General features: G+C 38.8%; 1 protein-coding gene across 1 annotated transcript in view; it reads right to left on the bottom strand.

The window, feature by feature from the left end:
- Positions 1-17266, bottom strand: part of SLC44A5 (solute carrier family 44 member 5) — a 367788-nt gene that overhangs the window by 152636 nt on the left and 197886 nt on the right. Inside the window, exon 2 of the mRNA XM_061186439.1 lies at positions 9430-9478. Within this exon, the coding sequence (XP_061042422.1) occupies positions 9430-9478 (49 nt within the window). The remainder of the gene's footprint in view (positions 1-9429; positions 9479-17266) is intronic.

Below are 17266 nucleotides of genomic sequence, written 5' to 3'. Positions count from 1 at the left end.
AGGAATAATGTGTAGGTGGTGACTCTTTAAAGTGCAAAAACATAAAAAAAGAACAAGCTCACATACTGAGGAATACAAGGGATACGCTATGAATTTTAGACATGTGTTAGTCTACATCTTCCTGTAGTAAAGAGTCACACTGATAAATAATTGATCACATTAGGCCATTTGCTCCATTCAAAATGAGGCAAATAAATGCCAGGTTTAGAGCACATCTTCAACTCACATTTGCATTCTGAAGAATTAGCCATTCAGGGAAATTATTTATTTTTATTTCCTTCCACATTTTGAGATTATTTAAAAGTTTTCGAAGGAGTGCTATGGATATAGGCCTTTTATTTCAAACTATTTTACAAGTCAAAATGATTTTTAACCTCTTCCAGACATTTTTACAACATGGGATCTATATTTTTTATTAACCTTTGTGTACTTTTTTCAATAAACTTTTCCTCACATTTTTCCATGATGATGGACCCCACCTTTAGACATTCAAGTTCCATCTACAGTGACAAGAAGCATACCAATTATTTCAAAACGAACAAAAAGTTCATGAGAACTGCATAAATTTAGGAGACAGCATAATGTTGTCACAATAATTGGAGATGTCTACTTAATAATGGCATTTTAGAAATTACAAAAGTTTGTGGTGAGCATCAACATAGAGCTGTATGTGTGCATCACATAGGCAGAAGCTGAACTCTTCCTTCTCTGCTTTGGCATTAAAAGTTGAATCACAGAAACAGAAAGAGGTTCAAGATGCTGTGGTAGAGAGACGCTGAAATCACCTCCTCCCACGAACACACCGAATCTACACCTACCTAGAGAGCAATTCCTCGTGAGGGCTGATTGAACAGCTCTACAAATAGAAGGACCATGTAGAAATTTGTAGGAAAGACAGAGAAACAATATCCACAGAAACCTCACCCCTGACCCCACAACCTGCAACAGGGACAGATATTACTGAGGGACCTGAGCACAGACTCACCCATCCTGAGACACGGCAAAAAACAAAAACCAAACAAACCAAAAAACACACTAGTTTAAAGGGCACCTAGATTATGTGGAAAAGAAATCCATTTACTAACCCTAGAGCCTCTGCCAAACTGGCAGAGAACTGCAGGAACTCTCTCTGATGTAAGGGGCACTGGCAAGTGCCATTGTTTGAATCACCCCCAGAACTCCCCCTGGTCCACACCCACCCCAGCTCCAGCCATCCCGCCAAGGTGGCCTCAACATGGCACACCCAGGGACTGCCCCCAGCCAGAGACTGCTCCTGTTCTAGTGGCCCCACCAAGGTGGCTTCAGGACTGTCCCCAACCCATGCCCACTCTAACTCCTGCCAACCTGCCAAGGCAGCCTTGGCACAATGTACCCTGAGACTTCACCCAACTCAAACCTGCTCCAGCTCCAGTTAGCCTGCCAAAGCTACCAGGTACAAACAGTCTACAGAGTAGACAGTCCCACACAAGGCTACTCCTTCAGGACTAGGAGAGGTAGCTGTTCTGCCTAATTCATAGAAACACACACCAAGAGTCAAACAAAATGAGGAGACAGAGGAATATGTTCCAAATGAAAGAACAAAATAAAACCCTAGGAAAAATCCTAATGAAACTGAGATAAGTAATTTACCTGACATAGAGTACATAGAAATGGTCAGAAGGATGCTCACTATACTTAGGAGAAGAATGGAGAAATACAGTGAGATCTTCAACAAAGACTTAGAAAATATAAGACAGAACCAATCAGAGCTGAAGAATACAATAACTGAAAGAGGGAATCAGTAGCAGGTTATATAATACAAAACAGTAGATCAGCTATCTGGAGAAAGAATAGTGGAAATCACCCAAACAGAACAGCAAAGAGAAGAAAGAATTTCTTTAAATGAAGAGAGTTTAAGGGACTTCTAGGAAAACATCAAGCATACTAACATTTGCATTATAGGGGTCCCAGAAAAAGAAGAGAGAGAGAAAGGGACAGAAAACTTATTTGAAGACATAATGGCTGAAAACTTCCCTGTCCTGGGGAAGGAAAAAAAAAAATCCAGGTACAGGAAGCCTAGAGAGTCCCAAACAAGATGAACCCAAAGTAATCAACACAAGATATATTACAATTAAAGTGGCAACAGTTAAAGAGAGAATCTCAAAGGCAGCAAAAGAAAAACAACTAATCCCATAAAAGGAAAACCCCATAAGGCTATCAGCTGATTTTTCAGCAGAAACTTTACAAGGCCAGAAGAGAGTGGCAGGATATATTTAAAGTGTTGAAAGAAAAAAAATTACAACCCAGAATAATCTATCTGGCAAGGTTATAGAATTCAGGATTAAAAGAGATAAAGAGTTTCCCAGACAAGCTAAAATAAAGGAGTTCATCACCACTAAACCCACCTTACAAGAAATCTTAAAGGATCTTCTTTAAGTGGAAAAGAATAGAACAGAATAGAAAATTTCTATTCTATTTCAGAATAGAAATTTTAAAATACATGAAAGAAAAAAAACTCACTGGTAAAGGCAAATATATAGTAAATGTGTTAGATCAGCTACTTAAAAAGCTAGCCTGAAAGTTAAAAGACAAGAGTAGTACAGTCAACTAAAACCACAATGAGTAGTTAAAAGATACACAAAAGATGTAAAATATGATCTCAAAAATATAAAATGTGAGGGGGGAGTAAAAATGAAGTGCTTTTAGATGCCTTCAAACTTAAGACTATCAGCTTAAAATACATGGCCATGTATACAGGTTGGTGTATATGAACCTCATGATCAAACCAAAAACTTAAAATAGATACACAAAAAATAAAGAGAAAGGAATCCAGACATAACACTAAAGGAATTCATCAAACCATAGGGAAGTAACCAAGAGAAGAAGACAAGAACAGAGAAGAACTACAAAAACAACCAGAAAACAATTAATAAAATGGCAATAAGTACATACCTATCAATAATCAATTTAAATGCAAATGGATTAAATTCGTCAATCAAAAGACATAGGGTAGGGCTTCCCTGGTGGCGCAGTGGTTGAGAATCTGCCTACCAATGCAGGGGACACGGGTTCGAGCCCTGGTCTGGGAAGATCCCATATGCCGCGGAGCAACTAGGCCCGTGAGCCACAATTACTGAGCCTGCGCGTCTGGAGCCTGTGCTCCGCAACAAGAGAGGCCGCGATAATGAGAGGCCCGCGCACCGCGATGAAGAGTGGCCCCCACTTGCCGCAACTAGAGAAAGCCCTCGCACAGAAACGAAGACCCAACACACCCATAAATAATAAATAAATAAATTAAAAAAAAAAAAAAAGACATAGGGTAGCTTAAAAAAAAAAAAGACCCACCTAATATGTTGCTACAGGGCACTCACCTCAGCTCTAAAGACACACACAGAGTGAAAGTGAAGGGATAGAAAAAGATATTCCATGCAAATGGAAACAAAAAGAAAGCTGGGGTAGCCATACTCATATCAGACAAAATAGACTTTTAAAAAAGATTGTAACTAAAGACAAAGAAGTGCATTACATAATGATAAAGGGGTCAGCACAACAAGAGAATATAACATTTCGTTGCATTTATGCACCCAAAAAAGGAGCACCTGAATATGTAAAGCAAAATATAAACAGACATAAAGAAAGAAATAGTAATACAATAACAGTAGGGGAGTTATATACCCTACTTACATCAATAGATAAATCATCCAGACAGAAAATGAATAGGGAAACACTATGAACAGTTATATGCCATCAAATTGGACAACCTAGAAGAAATGGATACATTCCTAGAAACATACAATCTTCCAAAACTTCCGAGACTCTATTTCCAGGAAGAAATAGAAAATCTGAACAGATCAATCACTAGTAATGATATTGAAACATTAACAAAAAAAAAAACTCCCAACAAACAAAATTCCAGGACCAGATGGCTTCACAGGGGAATTCTATGAAACATTTGAAGAAGAGTTATCAATTCTTCTCAAGCTATCCCAGAAAATTAAAGAGGAGGTAGTACTTCTAAACTCATTCTATGAGGCCAGCATTACCCTGATACCAAAACCAGACAAAGACACACACACACACACACACACACACACTCACACACAGAAAATTACAGGCCAATATCCCTGATGAACATAGATGCAAAAATCTTCAAAAAAAATATCAGCAAACTGAATACAACAATACATTAAAATGATCATATATCATCATCAAGTGGGATTTATTTATTCCAGGGATTGAAGGATGGTTCAATAGCTGCAAAGCAATCAATGTGATACATCACATTAATGAAACAAATGTAAGAAATCATATGATCATCTCAGTAGATGAAGACAAAAAGCATTTGACAAAATTCAACATCCATTTATGATAAACACTCTCAACAAAGTGGGTATAGAGGGAACATACCTCAACATAATAGAGGCCATATATGACAAATCCACATCCAACGTTGTATTCAACAGTAAAAAGATGAAAGATTTTCCTCTAAGATTAAGAACAAGACAAGGATGCCCACGCTTACCACTTTTAATCAGCATGGTATTGGAAGTCCTAGCCATGGTAACCAGACAAGAAAAAGGAATAAAAGGTGTTCAAACTGAAAGGGAAGAAATAAAACTGTTACTATCTGCAGACAACATAACTACATATAGAACACCCTAAAGACTTCACCAAAACACTATCGAAACTAATAAAAGAGTTCAGTAAAGTTGCAGGATACAAATTTAATAAACAGAAATCTGTTTCTTTTCTATACACTAATAATGAACCATTAGAAATGAAGAAAACAATCCCACTTACTGTTACTTCAACAAATAAAATATCTAGGAATAAATTTAACAAAGGAAGTAAAAGACCTTAACTCTGAAAACTATAAGACATTGATAAAAGAAATTGAAGATGACACAAATAAACAGAAAGATACTCTGTGCTCATGGATTGTAAGAATTAATATCGTTAAAATGTCCACATTACCCAAAGCAATCCACAGATTCAATACAACCCCTTTCAAACTACCTATGGCATTTTCCACAGAACTAGAACAAATAATTCTAAAATCTGTATGGAACCACAAAAGACCCCAAATAGCCAAAGCAATCTTGAGAAAGAAGAACCAAGCTGGAGGTATCATGTTTCCCGATTTCAAACTATACTACAAAGCTATAGTAATTAGAACAGCATGATACCAGCACAAAAGCAGACATATAGATGAATGGAACAGAATAGAGAACTCAGAAGTAAACCCACTCTTATATGGTCAGTTAATCTACAATAAAGGATGCAAGAATGTACAATGGAGAGAAACAGTCTCTTCAATAAATGATGTTGGGAAAACTGGACAGCTAATTGTGAAAGAATCCAACTAGACAACTTTTTCATACCATATACAAAATAAAATCAAAATGGATTAAAAACTTAAATGAAAGATCTGAAACCATAAAACTCCTAGAAGAAAACATAAGCAGTAACCTCTCTGACATTGGTCTTAGCAATATGTTTTTGGATACATCTCCAAATAGTCAATGGCAACAAAAGCAAAACTAAATTAATGTGACTAAATCAAACTAAAAAGTTTTTGCACAGTGAAGGAAACCACCAACAAAATGAAAATGCAACCTACTAAACTGGAGAAGATATTTGCAAACAATACTTGTGATAAGGGGTTGATATACAAAATATATAAACAACTCATACAATTCAATATCAAAAAAATAAACAACCTGACTAAAAATGGGCAGAAACCCTGAATAGACATTTCTCCAAAGAAGACAGATGGCCAACAAGCATATGAAAAGGTACTCAACATCACTAATCAACAGGAAAATGCAAATCAAAACCTCAGTGAGATACCACCTCACACCTGTCAGAATGGCTATGATCAAAAAGACAAGAAACAAGTGTTGGCAAGGATGCGGAGAAAAAGGAACTCTGGTGAATTACTGGTGGAAATGTAAATTAGTGCAGCCACTATGGAAAACAGTATGGAGGTTCCTTTAAAAACTAAAAATAGAACTACCATATGATCCAGCAATTCCACTTCAAGGTATTTAACTGAGGAAAATGAAAACACTAATTCAAAAAGATATCAACCCCTATGTTCTTTGCAGCACTATTTACAATAGCCAAGACACAGAAGCAACCTAAATGTCCCTCAGTATATGGATATAGAAGATGTGGTGTGGTGTGGGGTGTGTGTGTGTCTGTGTGTGTAACGGAATATTACTCAGCCATAAAAGAGTGAAATCTTGCCATTTGTGGCAATATTGATAGACCTAGAAGGTACTATGCTAAGTGAAATAAGTTAGACAGAGAAGAACAAATACCATATGATTTCACTTATATGTGGAATCTAAGAAACAAAGGAACAAACAAAACAGAAACAGACTCATAAATACAGAGAACAAACTGATAGTTGCCAGAGGGGAGGGGCGTGGGAGGACAGAACAAAATAGGTGAAGGGCATTATGGGGCACAAACCTCCAGTTATAAAAAAGTCACAGGGATATAATATATACATAGGGAATATAGTCAATAATATTTTAACTTTGTATGGTGATGGATGGTAACTAGACTTACTGTGATCATTTCATAATGAATAAAAAATATCAAATCACTATGTTGTATACCTGAAAGTAATATAATATTGTATGTTAATTATAACAATAAAAAATGTTGAATCACAGAGTCATAGAATTTCAGGATTGGAAAGAACTCAGAGGTCATTTAGTCTAACTCCTTTATATGAATGAATCCCCTCTACAACATCCTTAATAAACGCCTCTTCATTCTCTCCTTGAATCCCTTCATGATAGTGAGTTTAACCTCCCCCCGATGCCCCAGGTAAAAATAAATGCATCTTATTACATTCCAGACAGATTTTCCACCTTCTATAATAATAGTTGTTTTCAGCATTGTGAAACCTACCAATTTGATTAGTATGAGTCATATGTCCTTCACCTACTTTGTGTGTAGAGAAGGGAAAAAAGTCAATTATGGAACATCCAAGGTTTTCATTTCTATTTACCTGTCCACCTATATGCTGCCTCTTTTCAGAATGAATATAAATGAAATGACTTAAAACTGGATGCAATAGCATTATTAAAATAGAAATAGAAATTCAAAGTCCTGAAAAGAAATGCTTAACTCAAAGGCTAATGTAGTTGCTGGCATTGAAATTAAATGTATCAGTGGGCTTTCTGCAAGTCAAGACAAAAGGAGAAACAGTAGATTACAGTTCTCTCTATCTAACAGGAGAAAGTACATTAACTCTCCATTAAATGAAAATTTTTCTTAGTTCTAAAATTATAAGAGAATTTCTCATGTAGAACCTTGTAAAAGAGATTTATTTTTTCGTTTTCTATGTGCATTCATTTTTGCCCTCTAATGTACTGCCAAGAACAGTGCTGAACAGCCCTTAAACTTTTACAAATCTCACCTCAATCCAATGCTAAAATTCTGTTGAATATAGGGGACAAAGCATAGGCACTGGATAACTACTCTTTCAAAAGGGGCTATCAAAATCGCTGTTTGTTTGTTTGTTTTTGGTCAACACTACGGGGCAGTAGCTTCCACATGTCCAATTCTTATCTTAGTAGATGGGGACAAATGAGAAACTGAGTTAATCTCTCCTGTGGCATTACCATCATTCCTTCACCTCTCCTGGAAACAACTGCAGTTGGGTGATCACTAGGCACAAAACGATGTCCTTGTAAACAGACAGAGGTGCAGAGAACATGGTGGGTGATGAGCAGACAGTGCCGTGAGGGTTTGCCTGAATATCTGATAAGACTTTGGACCTCTCAAAAGGAAAGTGACATTATGTAAGCAAAAAAATGTTATAGTAAGCAAGAGGTAATGTGAAGGAGGTGGGGTTTCTCACTTGCTCCTTAAACACCCCAATTATTTTCCCAGGAAAGGCATTATAGACCCCTGCAGCCTGAGAAGTTACCAATGGGCCAAACTGTGTCTTCCTATAGTTAAGCCCCTGTGGTTTTATAATACTTCTCTCTGTTCTTGGATTGAAGATCTGGGGGGGAGAGGTATGTATACACAATGACCATTTCACCTTTGAAGGCCTTTGTGATACCTAGGACATCACAAAAGGTCCTTAGTAAAAATAAATTATTCTCTTTATCACAGTTGTTTAGACTTTACCTGGACTGCGTGGTTCCATCATTAAATTCTAAATAACTGAAGACAAGAGATTTCACCTCCTGCCCACACCTACAGCCAGCCAGACTGAGCTCTGCTTTCTTCTCTATGGCTAGAAAAGGCACATCTGTAATCTGTATTTCATCTGTCCAAATGGGGCAGTTCACTTATTATTATCGTTGTTGTTACTACTATTGAATCCAGATTATATCTAGAGGTCCCTTGAGGCCAATAAGCTAGATTCTGTTCATACAAATTAGTTATTATAAAATGAATGCAAGTACAATAAAAGTAACCTCCATATCAAATGAGGCTATTTGTACACTGGACAACAAAATGTATTCATGGTGTTACCATGGAGAGAATGAGAGAGATTTCAGACTTACTCTAAAGAGGGCACAGGTACACCTTTGAAAGAGTAACCCAAATGACTTGGCATCTTACAGAATTAGAATAAACTAGATACACATTTGTTTAAAGCTGGGATACTATAGAGACATAACAGTAATGCTAATATACATGCTGATGGCTGGCAAGTGCAAATAAACATGTTGATCATTATTTCACATCACAGTTTATTATGACATGCAACTGCCAGAAATTAAAGTCAACGCTAAGTGGAAAAACAGCTACACACAGCATAATCTTCTCCTCATTTTTAGCCATTCTACTCTGCAAACCCCCTTTTTGATTAGCAGGAAGCCTGGGAATAGAGGGTAAAATATAATAATAAAAGAGGCCTATGAATTATTGGATACTTTTTAAACGCTATGCAACCTTGCAGGAGAAGCACCAGTTAAGACAAGTACACACTTCCCTAGAGCATTTTAAAATATCCTAAAGCATACATGATGCATTGGTGAATGTTTGTCTCTCAGAAAGCTCTCTGCTTTGGGAGGCTGAGTAGCACAAATACCCTGTGTGGAAGAAGTTGGCATAGCAACTCTGCACTTGCAGCGGTGAATCAGAGTAAACGGGTGCGTAAGACAGCTACTGCAATGTGTTTCCTTCTCCACAAAGGGGTTAAATCTTATAAAGCATTTTTGGCTTCTCTTTATCAGAAATACAAACTCTTCAGTCATAAATTAAGGCAGTTCATTTGCTGAACAGGAGGGGATATTTATGACTCATGGAAAGACTTACTACCTGTACCCTGTATAAATAAGGTGACATTTAGGCTAAAAATAAGTCATTTCCCCCTCACAGTAGACACAATTCTCCATTGACCGGAAAATGATACCAAAAAATAAGCTTTCTGTGTTGGTTAAAAAACACATTCCAGAGAAAAGAATTGCTTACCTGTTGACAATGGGCCCCTTGAAATGTGGGTCATGTATCCTTGGATCACCTGCATTTAAAACAAAGAACTTGCTAAGCATATAAGCCAATGAAATGGCAAATAAATACATATAAAATATTAATAAAGGAAAAATTTATATCTTAGCTAGTCCACTGCTCAGTGCAGTGTTGAACTCATTCTTTGGTCCAGTGAAACATCAGTATGCCTTGGATACAGCTGTCAATCATTTTCCCTCTCTCCAGCTAGAAGCAAGTCTGGGAAGAGTTGTTAAGGACCATAATTCTTAGACACACTGTGTACATATCTCCCACAGTTCTGAGCAGCAACATTATAGATTGCAGCCAGGACAGCAAAACTTGAAGCCCTTCCAGTCTGCAAAAGCACATTCTACCATCGGCCATTCCCAAGTATTGCTGTGTATTTGTGAGGTGCACAGTATAATAGAGATGTCTGCTTATCCCAGTTCTCCCTTTCTTCTCAGTAGATGAGGCTTCCCTTCGAGAAGTTGGAATACTAGTCACTGTTGGTCTCTGCCATGTTGGCTATATGGTATATACAAATCACTATTATATTATACAAATGTTATTTTTGGTTTTTTTTTTTAGATCTACTGGCAGACTTCATGCCATCTAAAGATGGGCCCTAGTCATTTACTCTTGCATCATGATTGCCATATTATTTCCCTTGTTTTTAAACAGTACAAAGTAGACACAGAATGGCCTTTCCCTCACATGTACTGGGTAGGCCCAGTAACAAGTTCTGTAGAATTATTTCTGGCCAAAAGTTTATATTTTGCAATTCTCAATCCCCGACTCTTCTTCCCCAACCTAAGGACTCCTGCTCTCTTCCTCCAGGGATTTGTCCCTGTAAGAAGGCCTAGTTCTGATTTAAAGACAGAATCAAAAGGGACTGGCAAAAAGAGGCCTGTGTGTCAGCAACCTGACTCAGCCTGTTCTCAGTGGGGAAATTAGACCTGAGGACTCAGAAACCTCTTCAATGTAATCACAGGCTGAGGGCAGAACAACAGGAAGGTAAGGACAGACTTGCAACAGAAATCCAAGAGCCAGTCAGTCAGCAAATATTCATAAAGCACCTATTACATGCTGAGAGCTCTGAGGGGATACAGAAGATTTATAAAGCATGGTCCCTGTCTTCGAGACCTTACAGTTGGTGGGGCAAGATCGACATATTGATTCATTCAACAAATATTTGTTGAGAATCTTTATATATCAGGGCCTGTGTTGTAATACATGAACAATGAATATACCGTATAAAATGATTAATCAAGTACTAAATTATATGTATCGGCCTGAAGTGTTACAAGAGTTCTGAGAAAGTAGGTTTCATCAAGGACTAGAGCAGTCAAGGGGGTTTCATTCAAGAAGTGAGATTTTTGTGAAAGACTGGAACAAAACAAAAGGGAAAAGAGAAACATTCTGAGTGAGTGAAACTAGAATTCTGTTAAATTCAGTAACTATGTATTGATCGCCTGTTATGTGCTCTGCATTAGAAGAAGCACTGCAGGGGATACAAGATTTAGTGAAACACAGTCTCTGCCTTCAACAGGCTAACAAAGTGGTGAAGCAGGGAGAGAAATAAGAAAAGAACACAAGTCGCTATCAAATAAGGCAGAATGTGATATCGTAAGAGGGGGTACAAGGAAAGCATCAGGAACGTTCTAAGGAAGGAAAGGTCACATTCAGTTGAGATTAGTAAGGAAGGGTTCCTAGAGCCACAATATCTTGAGATGGACAAATAAAGTTTAGAGATGTATGAAGTCACAGAGTTAGGAAAGAACAGCATGTTTTCAGGAATGGTGAAAAAAATCAGCCTGATTGGAGTCATAGATAATGGAACAGGAGGAGGAAAACATAAAGCTGAAGACATGGTATGGAACCAGACTACAGAAAGCCTAAAAAGCCAGGGATGGAAGTTTTTTTATATATCCTAGGCCACCGGGAGTCATAGAAGGATTTGGAACAAAGGAAGGAAAAGGTAGAAGCAGGGCTTAATTAAGGAAGAGCAATCTGGTGGCCGTATATAAGTTGTATCACAAACTGCAAAGTCAAGGGGACCAACCAGGAGTCTATTGCAGTAATAGAGGTAAAGTCATGTGAGCTACGACCCAAAGTGGTAGAAGTAATGGAAAGAGAGATTCAAGGATCATCACAGAACAGTCGTGTGGCTTACGGGTTAGGAGCAATGGCTCTGGAGTCAGACTGCCTGCTCTCTATCACTTACTAGCAGTGACCCTAGACAGATCATATCACTTCTCTGTGTCTCAGTTTCCATATTTGTATATGGGGATGATAATAGTACCCATGACAGAAAGATGTTATGAGGATTAAATGAATTAATACCTGTAAAAATGCTTATAACAGTGGCTGGCACTTAGTAAGCCCCCAATGAATGTTCATTCTTAGTCATAGAATTACACGAAAAAGATAAAAAGCACTTGATGAATGGTAAGACTTAGGGTGTAAAAGAGAGAAGTCAAAAAAGGTGCCAAACAAAGAGATTTCAGACCTAGAAATTGTGATTCTCAGTCACTTCTGGTCTTTCTCTCAGTTTAAGGAAATGTTGATGCTATTAAAACAGATGGGAATGTTAGCAGGTGGAAGAGGTTATACAGTTGTCATAAGAAAAAGAGCATGAGGTTGATTTGGTTCTTTTTGAATTTGAAGTGACATCTAATTGAAAGTGCAGTGTTCAAATGGAGTTCAGAAACTGAAGTCTTGTGGGGAGGGAGAGGGATGGACTGGGAATTTGGGGTTGGTAAATGTAAACTATTACATTTAGAAAGGATAGACACCAAGGCCCTACTGTATATAGCACAGGGAACTATACTCAATATCCTGTGATAATCCATAATAGAAAAGAATATTTTTAAAAAAAGAATGTCTAGGGGAGGAGCTTCAAGATGGTGGAAGAGTAAGACGTGGAGATCACCTTCCTCCCCACAGATACATCAGAAATACATCTACATGTGGAACAGCTCCTACAGAACACCTACTGAACGCTGGCAGAAGACGTCAGACCTCCCAAAAGGCAAGAAACTCCCCACGTACCTGAGTAGGGCAAAAGAAAAAAAAAAAAACAGACAAAAGAATAGGAATGGGACCTGCACCAGTGCGAGGGAGCTGTGAAGGAGGAAAGGTTTCCACACACTGGGAAGCCCCTTTGCGGGCGGAGACTGTAGGTGGCAGAGGGGGGAAGCTTCGGAGCCACGGAGGAGAGCGCAGCCACAGGGGTGCGGAGGGCAAAGCAGAGAGATTCCCACACAGAGCCTCGGTGCCGACCAGCACTCACCAGCCCGAGAGGCTTGTCTGCTCACCCGCCGGGGCGGGCGGGGGCTGGGAGCTGAGGCTCGGGCTTCGGTCGGATCCCAGGGAGAGGACTGGGGTTGGCGGTGTGAACACAGCCTGAAGGGGGCTAGTGCGCCACAGCTAGCCAGGAGGGGGTCCGGGAAAAAGTCTGCAGCTGCCGAAGAGGCAAGAGGCTTTCTTGCCTCTTTGTTTCCTGGTGCGCAAGGAGAGGGGATTAAGAGCACCGCCTAAAGGAGCTCCAAAGACGGGCACGAGCCGCGGCTATCAGCGCGGACCCCAGAGGTGGGCATGAGACGCTAAGGCTGCTGCTGCAGCCACCAAGAAGCCTGTGTGCAAGCACAGGTCACTCTCCACACCTCCCCTTCCAGGAGCCTGTGCAGCCCGCCACTGCCAGGGTCCCGTGATCCAGGGACAACTTCTGCGGGAGAACACACGGCGCGCCTCAGGCTGGTGCAACGTCACGCCAGCCTCTGCCGCCGCAGGCTCACCCTGCATCCGTCCCCCTCCCTCCCCCCCGCCTGAGCGAGCCAGAGCCCCCGAATCAGCTGCTCCTTTAACCCCGTCCTGTCTGAGGAAAGAACAGACGCCCTCAGGCGACCTACATGCAGAGGGGGGGCCAAATCCAAAGCTGAACCCCGGGAGCTGTGCAAACAAAGACGAGAAAGGGGAATCTCTGCCAGCAGCCTCAGGAGCAGCAGATTAAAGCTCCACAATCAACTGGATGTACCTGCATCTGTGGAATACCTGAATAGACAACGAATCATCGCAAATTAAGGAGGTGGATTTTGGGAGCAACGATATATATATATATTTTCCCTTTTTCTCTTTTTGTGAGTGTGTACGTGTAAGCTTCTGTGTGTGATTTTGGCTGTATAGCTTTGATTTTACCATTTGTCCTAGGGTTCTGTCTGTCCGTTTTTTTGTTTGTTTTTCTTTTTTTTTTTTAAGTAGCGTTTTTAGCTCTTGTTATCATTGGTGGATTTGTTTTTTGGTTTGGTTGCTCTCTTCTTTCTTTCTATATCTTTTTATTACTTTAAAAAATTTGTTTAACAATTATTTTAATAACTTTATTGTATTTCATTTTATTTCATTTTATTTCAATTTATTTTATTTTATGTTATTTTATTTTACTTTACCTTTTTCATTCTTTCTTTCATTTTTTCTCCCTTTTATTCTGAGCCATGTGGATGACAGGCTCTTGCTGCTCCAGCCAGGCATCAGGGCTGTGCCTCTGAGGTGGGAGAGCCAAGTTCAGGACATTGGTGCACCAGAAACCTCCCAGCTCCACGTAATATCAAATGGCGAAAATCTCCCAGAGATCTCCATCTCAATGCCAACACCCAGTTCCACTCAATGACCAGCAAGCTACAGTGCTGGGCACCCTATGCCAAACTACTAGCAAGACAGGAACACAACCCCACCCATTAGCAGAGAGGCTGCCTAAAATCATAACAAGGTCATAGACACCCCAAAACACACCACCAGACGTGGACCTGCCCACCAGAAAGACAAGCTCTACCCTCATCCACCAGAACACAGGCACTAGTCCCCTCCACCAGGAAGCCTACACAACCCACTGAACCAACCTTAGCCACTGAGGGCAGACACCAAAAACAACAGGAACTACGAACCTGCAGCCTGCAAAAAAGAGACCCCAAACACAGTAAGTTAAGCAAAATGTGAAGACAGAGAAACACACAGCAGATGAAGGAGCAAGGTAAAAACCCACCAGACCTAACAAATGAAGAGAAAATAGGCAGCCTACATGAAAAAGAATTCAGAATAATGATAGTAAAGATGATCCAAAATCTTGGAAATAGAATGGAGAAAATACAAGAAACGTTTAACAAGGACGTAGAAGAACTAAAGAGCAAACAAACAATGATGACCAACACAAAAAATGAAATTAAAAATTCTCTAGAAGGGATCAATAGCAGAATAACTGAGGCAGAAGAACAGATAAGTGACCTAGAAGATAAAAGAGTGGAAATAACTATTGCAGATAAAAGAGTGGAAATAACTATTGCAGATAAAAGAGTGGAAATAACTATTGCAGATAAAAAAGTGGAAATAACTATTGCAGAGCAGAATAAAGAAAAAAGAATGAAAAGATTTGAGGACAGTCTCAGAGACCTCTGGGACAACATTAAACATACCAACATTCGAATTATAGGGGTCTCAGAAGAAGAAGAGAAAAAGAAAGGGATTGAGAAAATATTTGAAGAGATTATAGTTGAAAACTTCCCTAATATGGGAAAGGAAACAGTTAATCAAGTCCAGGAAGCACAGGGAGTCCCACAGAGGATAAATCCAGGGAGAAACACGCCAAGACACATATTAATCAAACTATCAAAAATTCAATACAAAGAAAAAATTTTAAAAGCAGCAAGGGAAAAACAACAAATAACACACAAGGGAATCCCCATAAGGTTAACAACTGATCTTTTAACAGAAACTGTGCAAGCCAGAAGGGAGTGGCAGGACATATTTAAAGTGATGAAAGAGAAAAATTTACAACCAAGATTACCCAGCAAAGATCTCATTCAGATTCAATGGAGAAATTAAAACCTTTACAGACAAGCAAAAGCTAAGAGAATTCAGCACCACCAAACCAGCTTTACAACAAATGCTAAAGGAACTTCTCTAGGCAGGAGACATAAAAGAAGGAAAAGACCTACAATAACATACCCAAAACAATTAAGAAAATGGTAATAGGAACATACATATTGATAATTACCTTAAATGTAAATGGATTAAATGCTCCAATCAAAACACATAGACTGGCTGAATGGATACAAAAACAAGGCCCGTATATATGCTGTCTACAAGAGACCCACTTCAGACTTAGGGACACATACAGACTGAAAGTGAGGGGATGGAAAAAGATATTCCATGCAAATGGAAATAAAAAGAAAGCTGGAGTAGCAATTCTCATATCAGACAAAATAGACTTTAAAACAAAGACTATTACAAGAGACAAAGAAGGACACTGCATAATGATCAAGGGATCAATCCAAGAAGAAGATATAACAATTGTAAATATATATGCACCCAACATAGGAGCACCTCAATACATAAGGCAAATACTAACAGCCATAAAAGGGGAAATTGACAGTAACACAATCATGGTAGGGGACTTTAACACCCCAGTTTCACCAATGGACAGATCATCCAAAATGAAAATAAATAAGGAAACACAAGCTTTAAATGATACATTAAACAAGATGGACTTAATTGATATTTATAGGACATTCCATCCAAAAACAACAGAATACACTTTCTTCTCAAGTGCTCATGGAACATTCTCCAGGATAGACCATATCTTGGGTCACAAATCAAGTCTTCGTAAATTTAGGAAAATTGAAACTGTATCAAGTATCTTTTCTGACCACAATGCTATGAGACTAGATATCGATTACAGGGAAAAAGGTGTAAAAAATACAAACACATGGAGGCTAAACAATACACTACTAAATAACCAAGCGGTCACTGAATAAATCAAAGAGGAAATCAAAAAATACCTGGAAACAAATAACAATGAAAACATGATGACCCAAATCTATGGGATGCAACAAAAGCAGTTCTAAGAGGGAAGTTTATACCAATACAATCCTACCTTAAGAAACAAGAAACATCACAAATGAACAACCTAACCTTACACCTAAAGCAATTAGAGAAAGAAGACAAAAAACCCCAAAGTTAGCAGAAGGAAAGAAATCATAAAGATCAGATCAGAAATAAATGAAAAAGAAATGGAGGAAACGACAGCAAAGATCAATAAAACTAAAAGCTGTTTCTTTGAGAAGATAAACAAAATTGATAAACCATTAGTCAGACTAATCAAGAAAAAAAGGGAGAAGACTCAAATCAGTAGAATTAGAAATGAAAAAGGAGAAGTAACAACTGACACTGCAGAAATGCAAAGGATCGTGAGCGATTACTACAAGCAACTCTATGCCAATAAAATGGACAACCTGGAGGAAATGGACAAATTCTTAGAAAAGCACAACCTTCCGAGACTGAACCAGGAAGAAATAGAAAATATAAACAGACCAATCACAGGCACTGAAATTGAAACTGTGATTAAAAATATTCCAACAAACAAAAGCCCAGGACCACATGGCTTCACAGGCAAATTCTATCAAACATTTAGAGAAGAGATAACACCTATCCTTCTCAAACTCTTCCACAATATAGCAGAGGGAGGAACACTCCCAAACACAGTCTACGAGGCCACCATCACCCTGATACCAAAACCAGACAAAGATGTCACAAAGAAAGAAAACTACAGGTCAATATCACTGATGAACATAGGTGCAAAAATCCTCAACAAAATACTAGCAAACAGAATCCAACAGCACATTAAAAGGATCATACACCATGACCAAGTGGGGTTTATCCCAGGAATGCAAGGATTCTTCCATATACGCAAATCAATCAATGTGATACACCATATTAACAAATTGAAGGAGAAAAACCATATGATCATCTCAATAGATGCAGAGAAAGC

Source organism: Eubalaena glacialis, chromosome 3 (genome assembly GCF_028564815.1).
Source record: "Eubalaena glacialis isolate mEubGla1 chromosome 3, mEubGla1.1.hap2.+ XY, whole genome shotgun sequence".
NCBI lineage: Eukaryota > Metazoa > Chordata > Mammalia > Artiodactyla > Balaenidae > Eubalaena > Eubalaena glacialis.
Note: the sequence above shows the minus strand (reverse complement) of the source record. Positions and strands in the feature narration are given on the sequence as shown.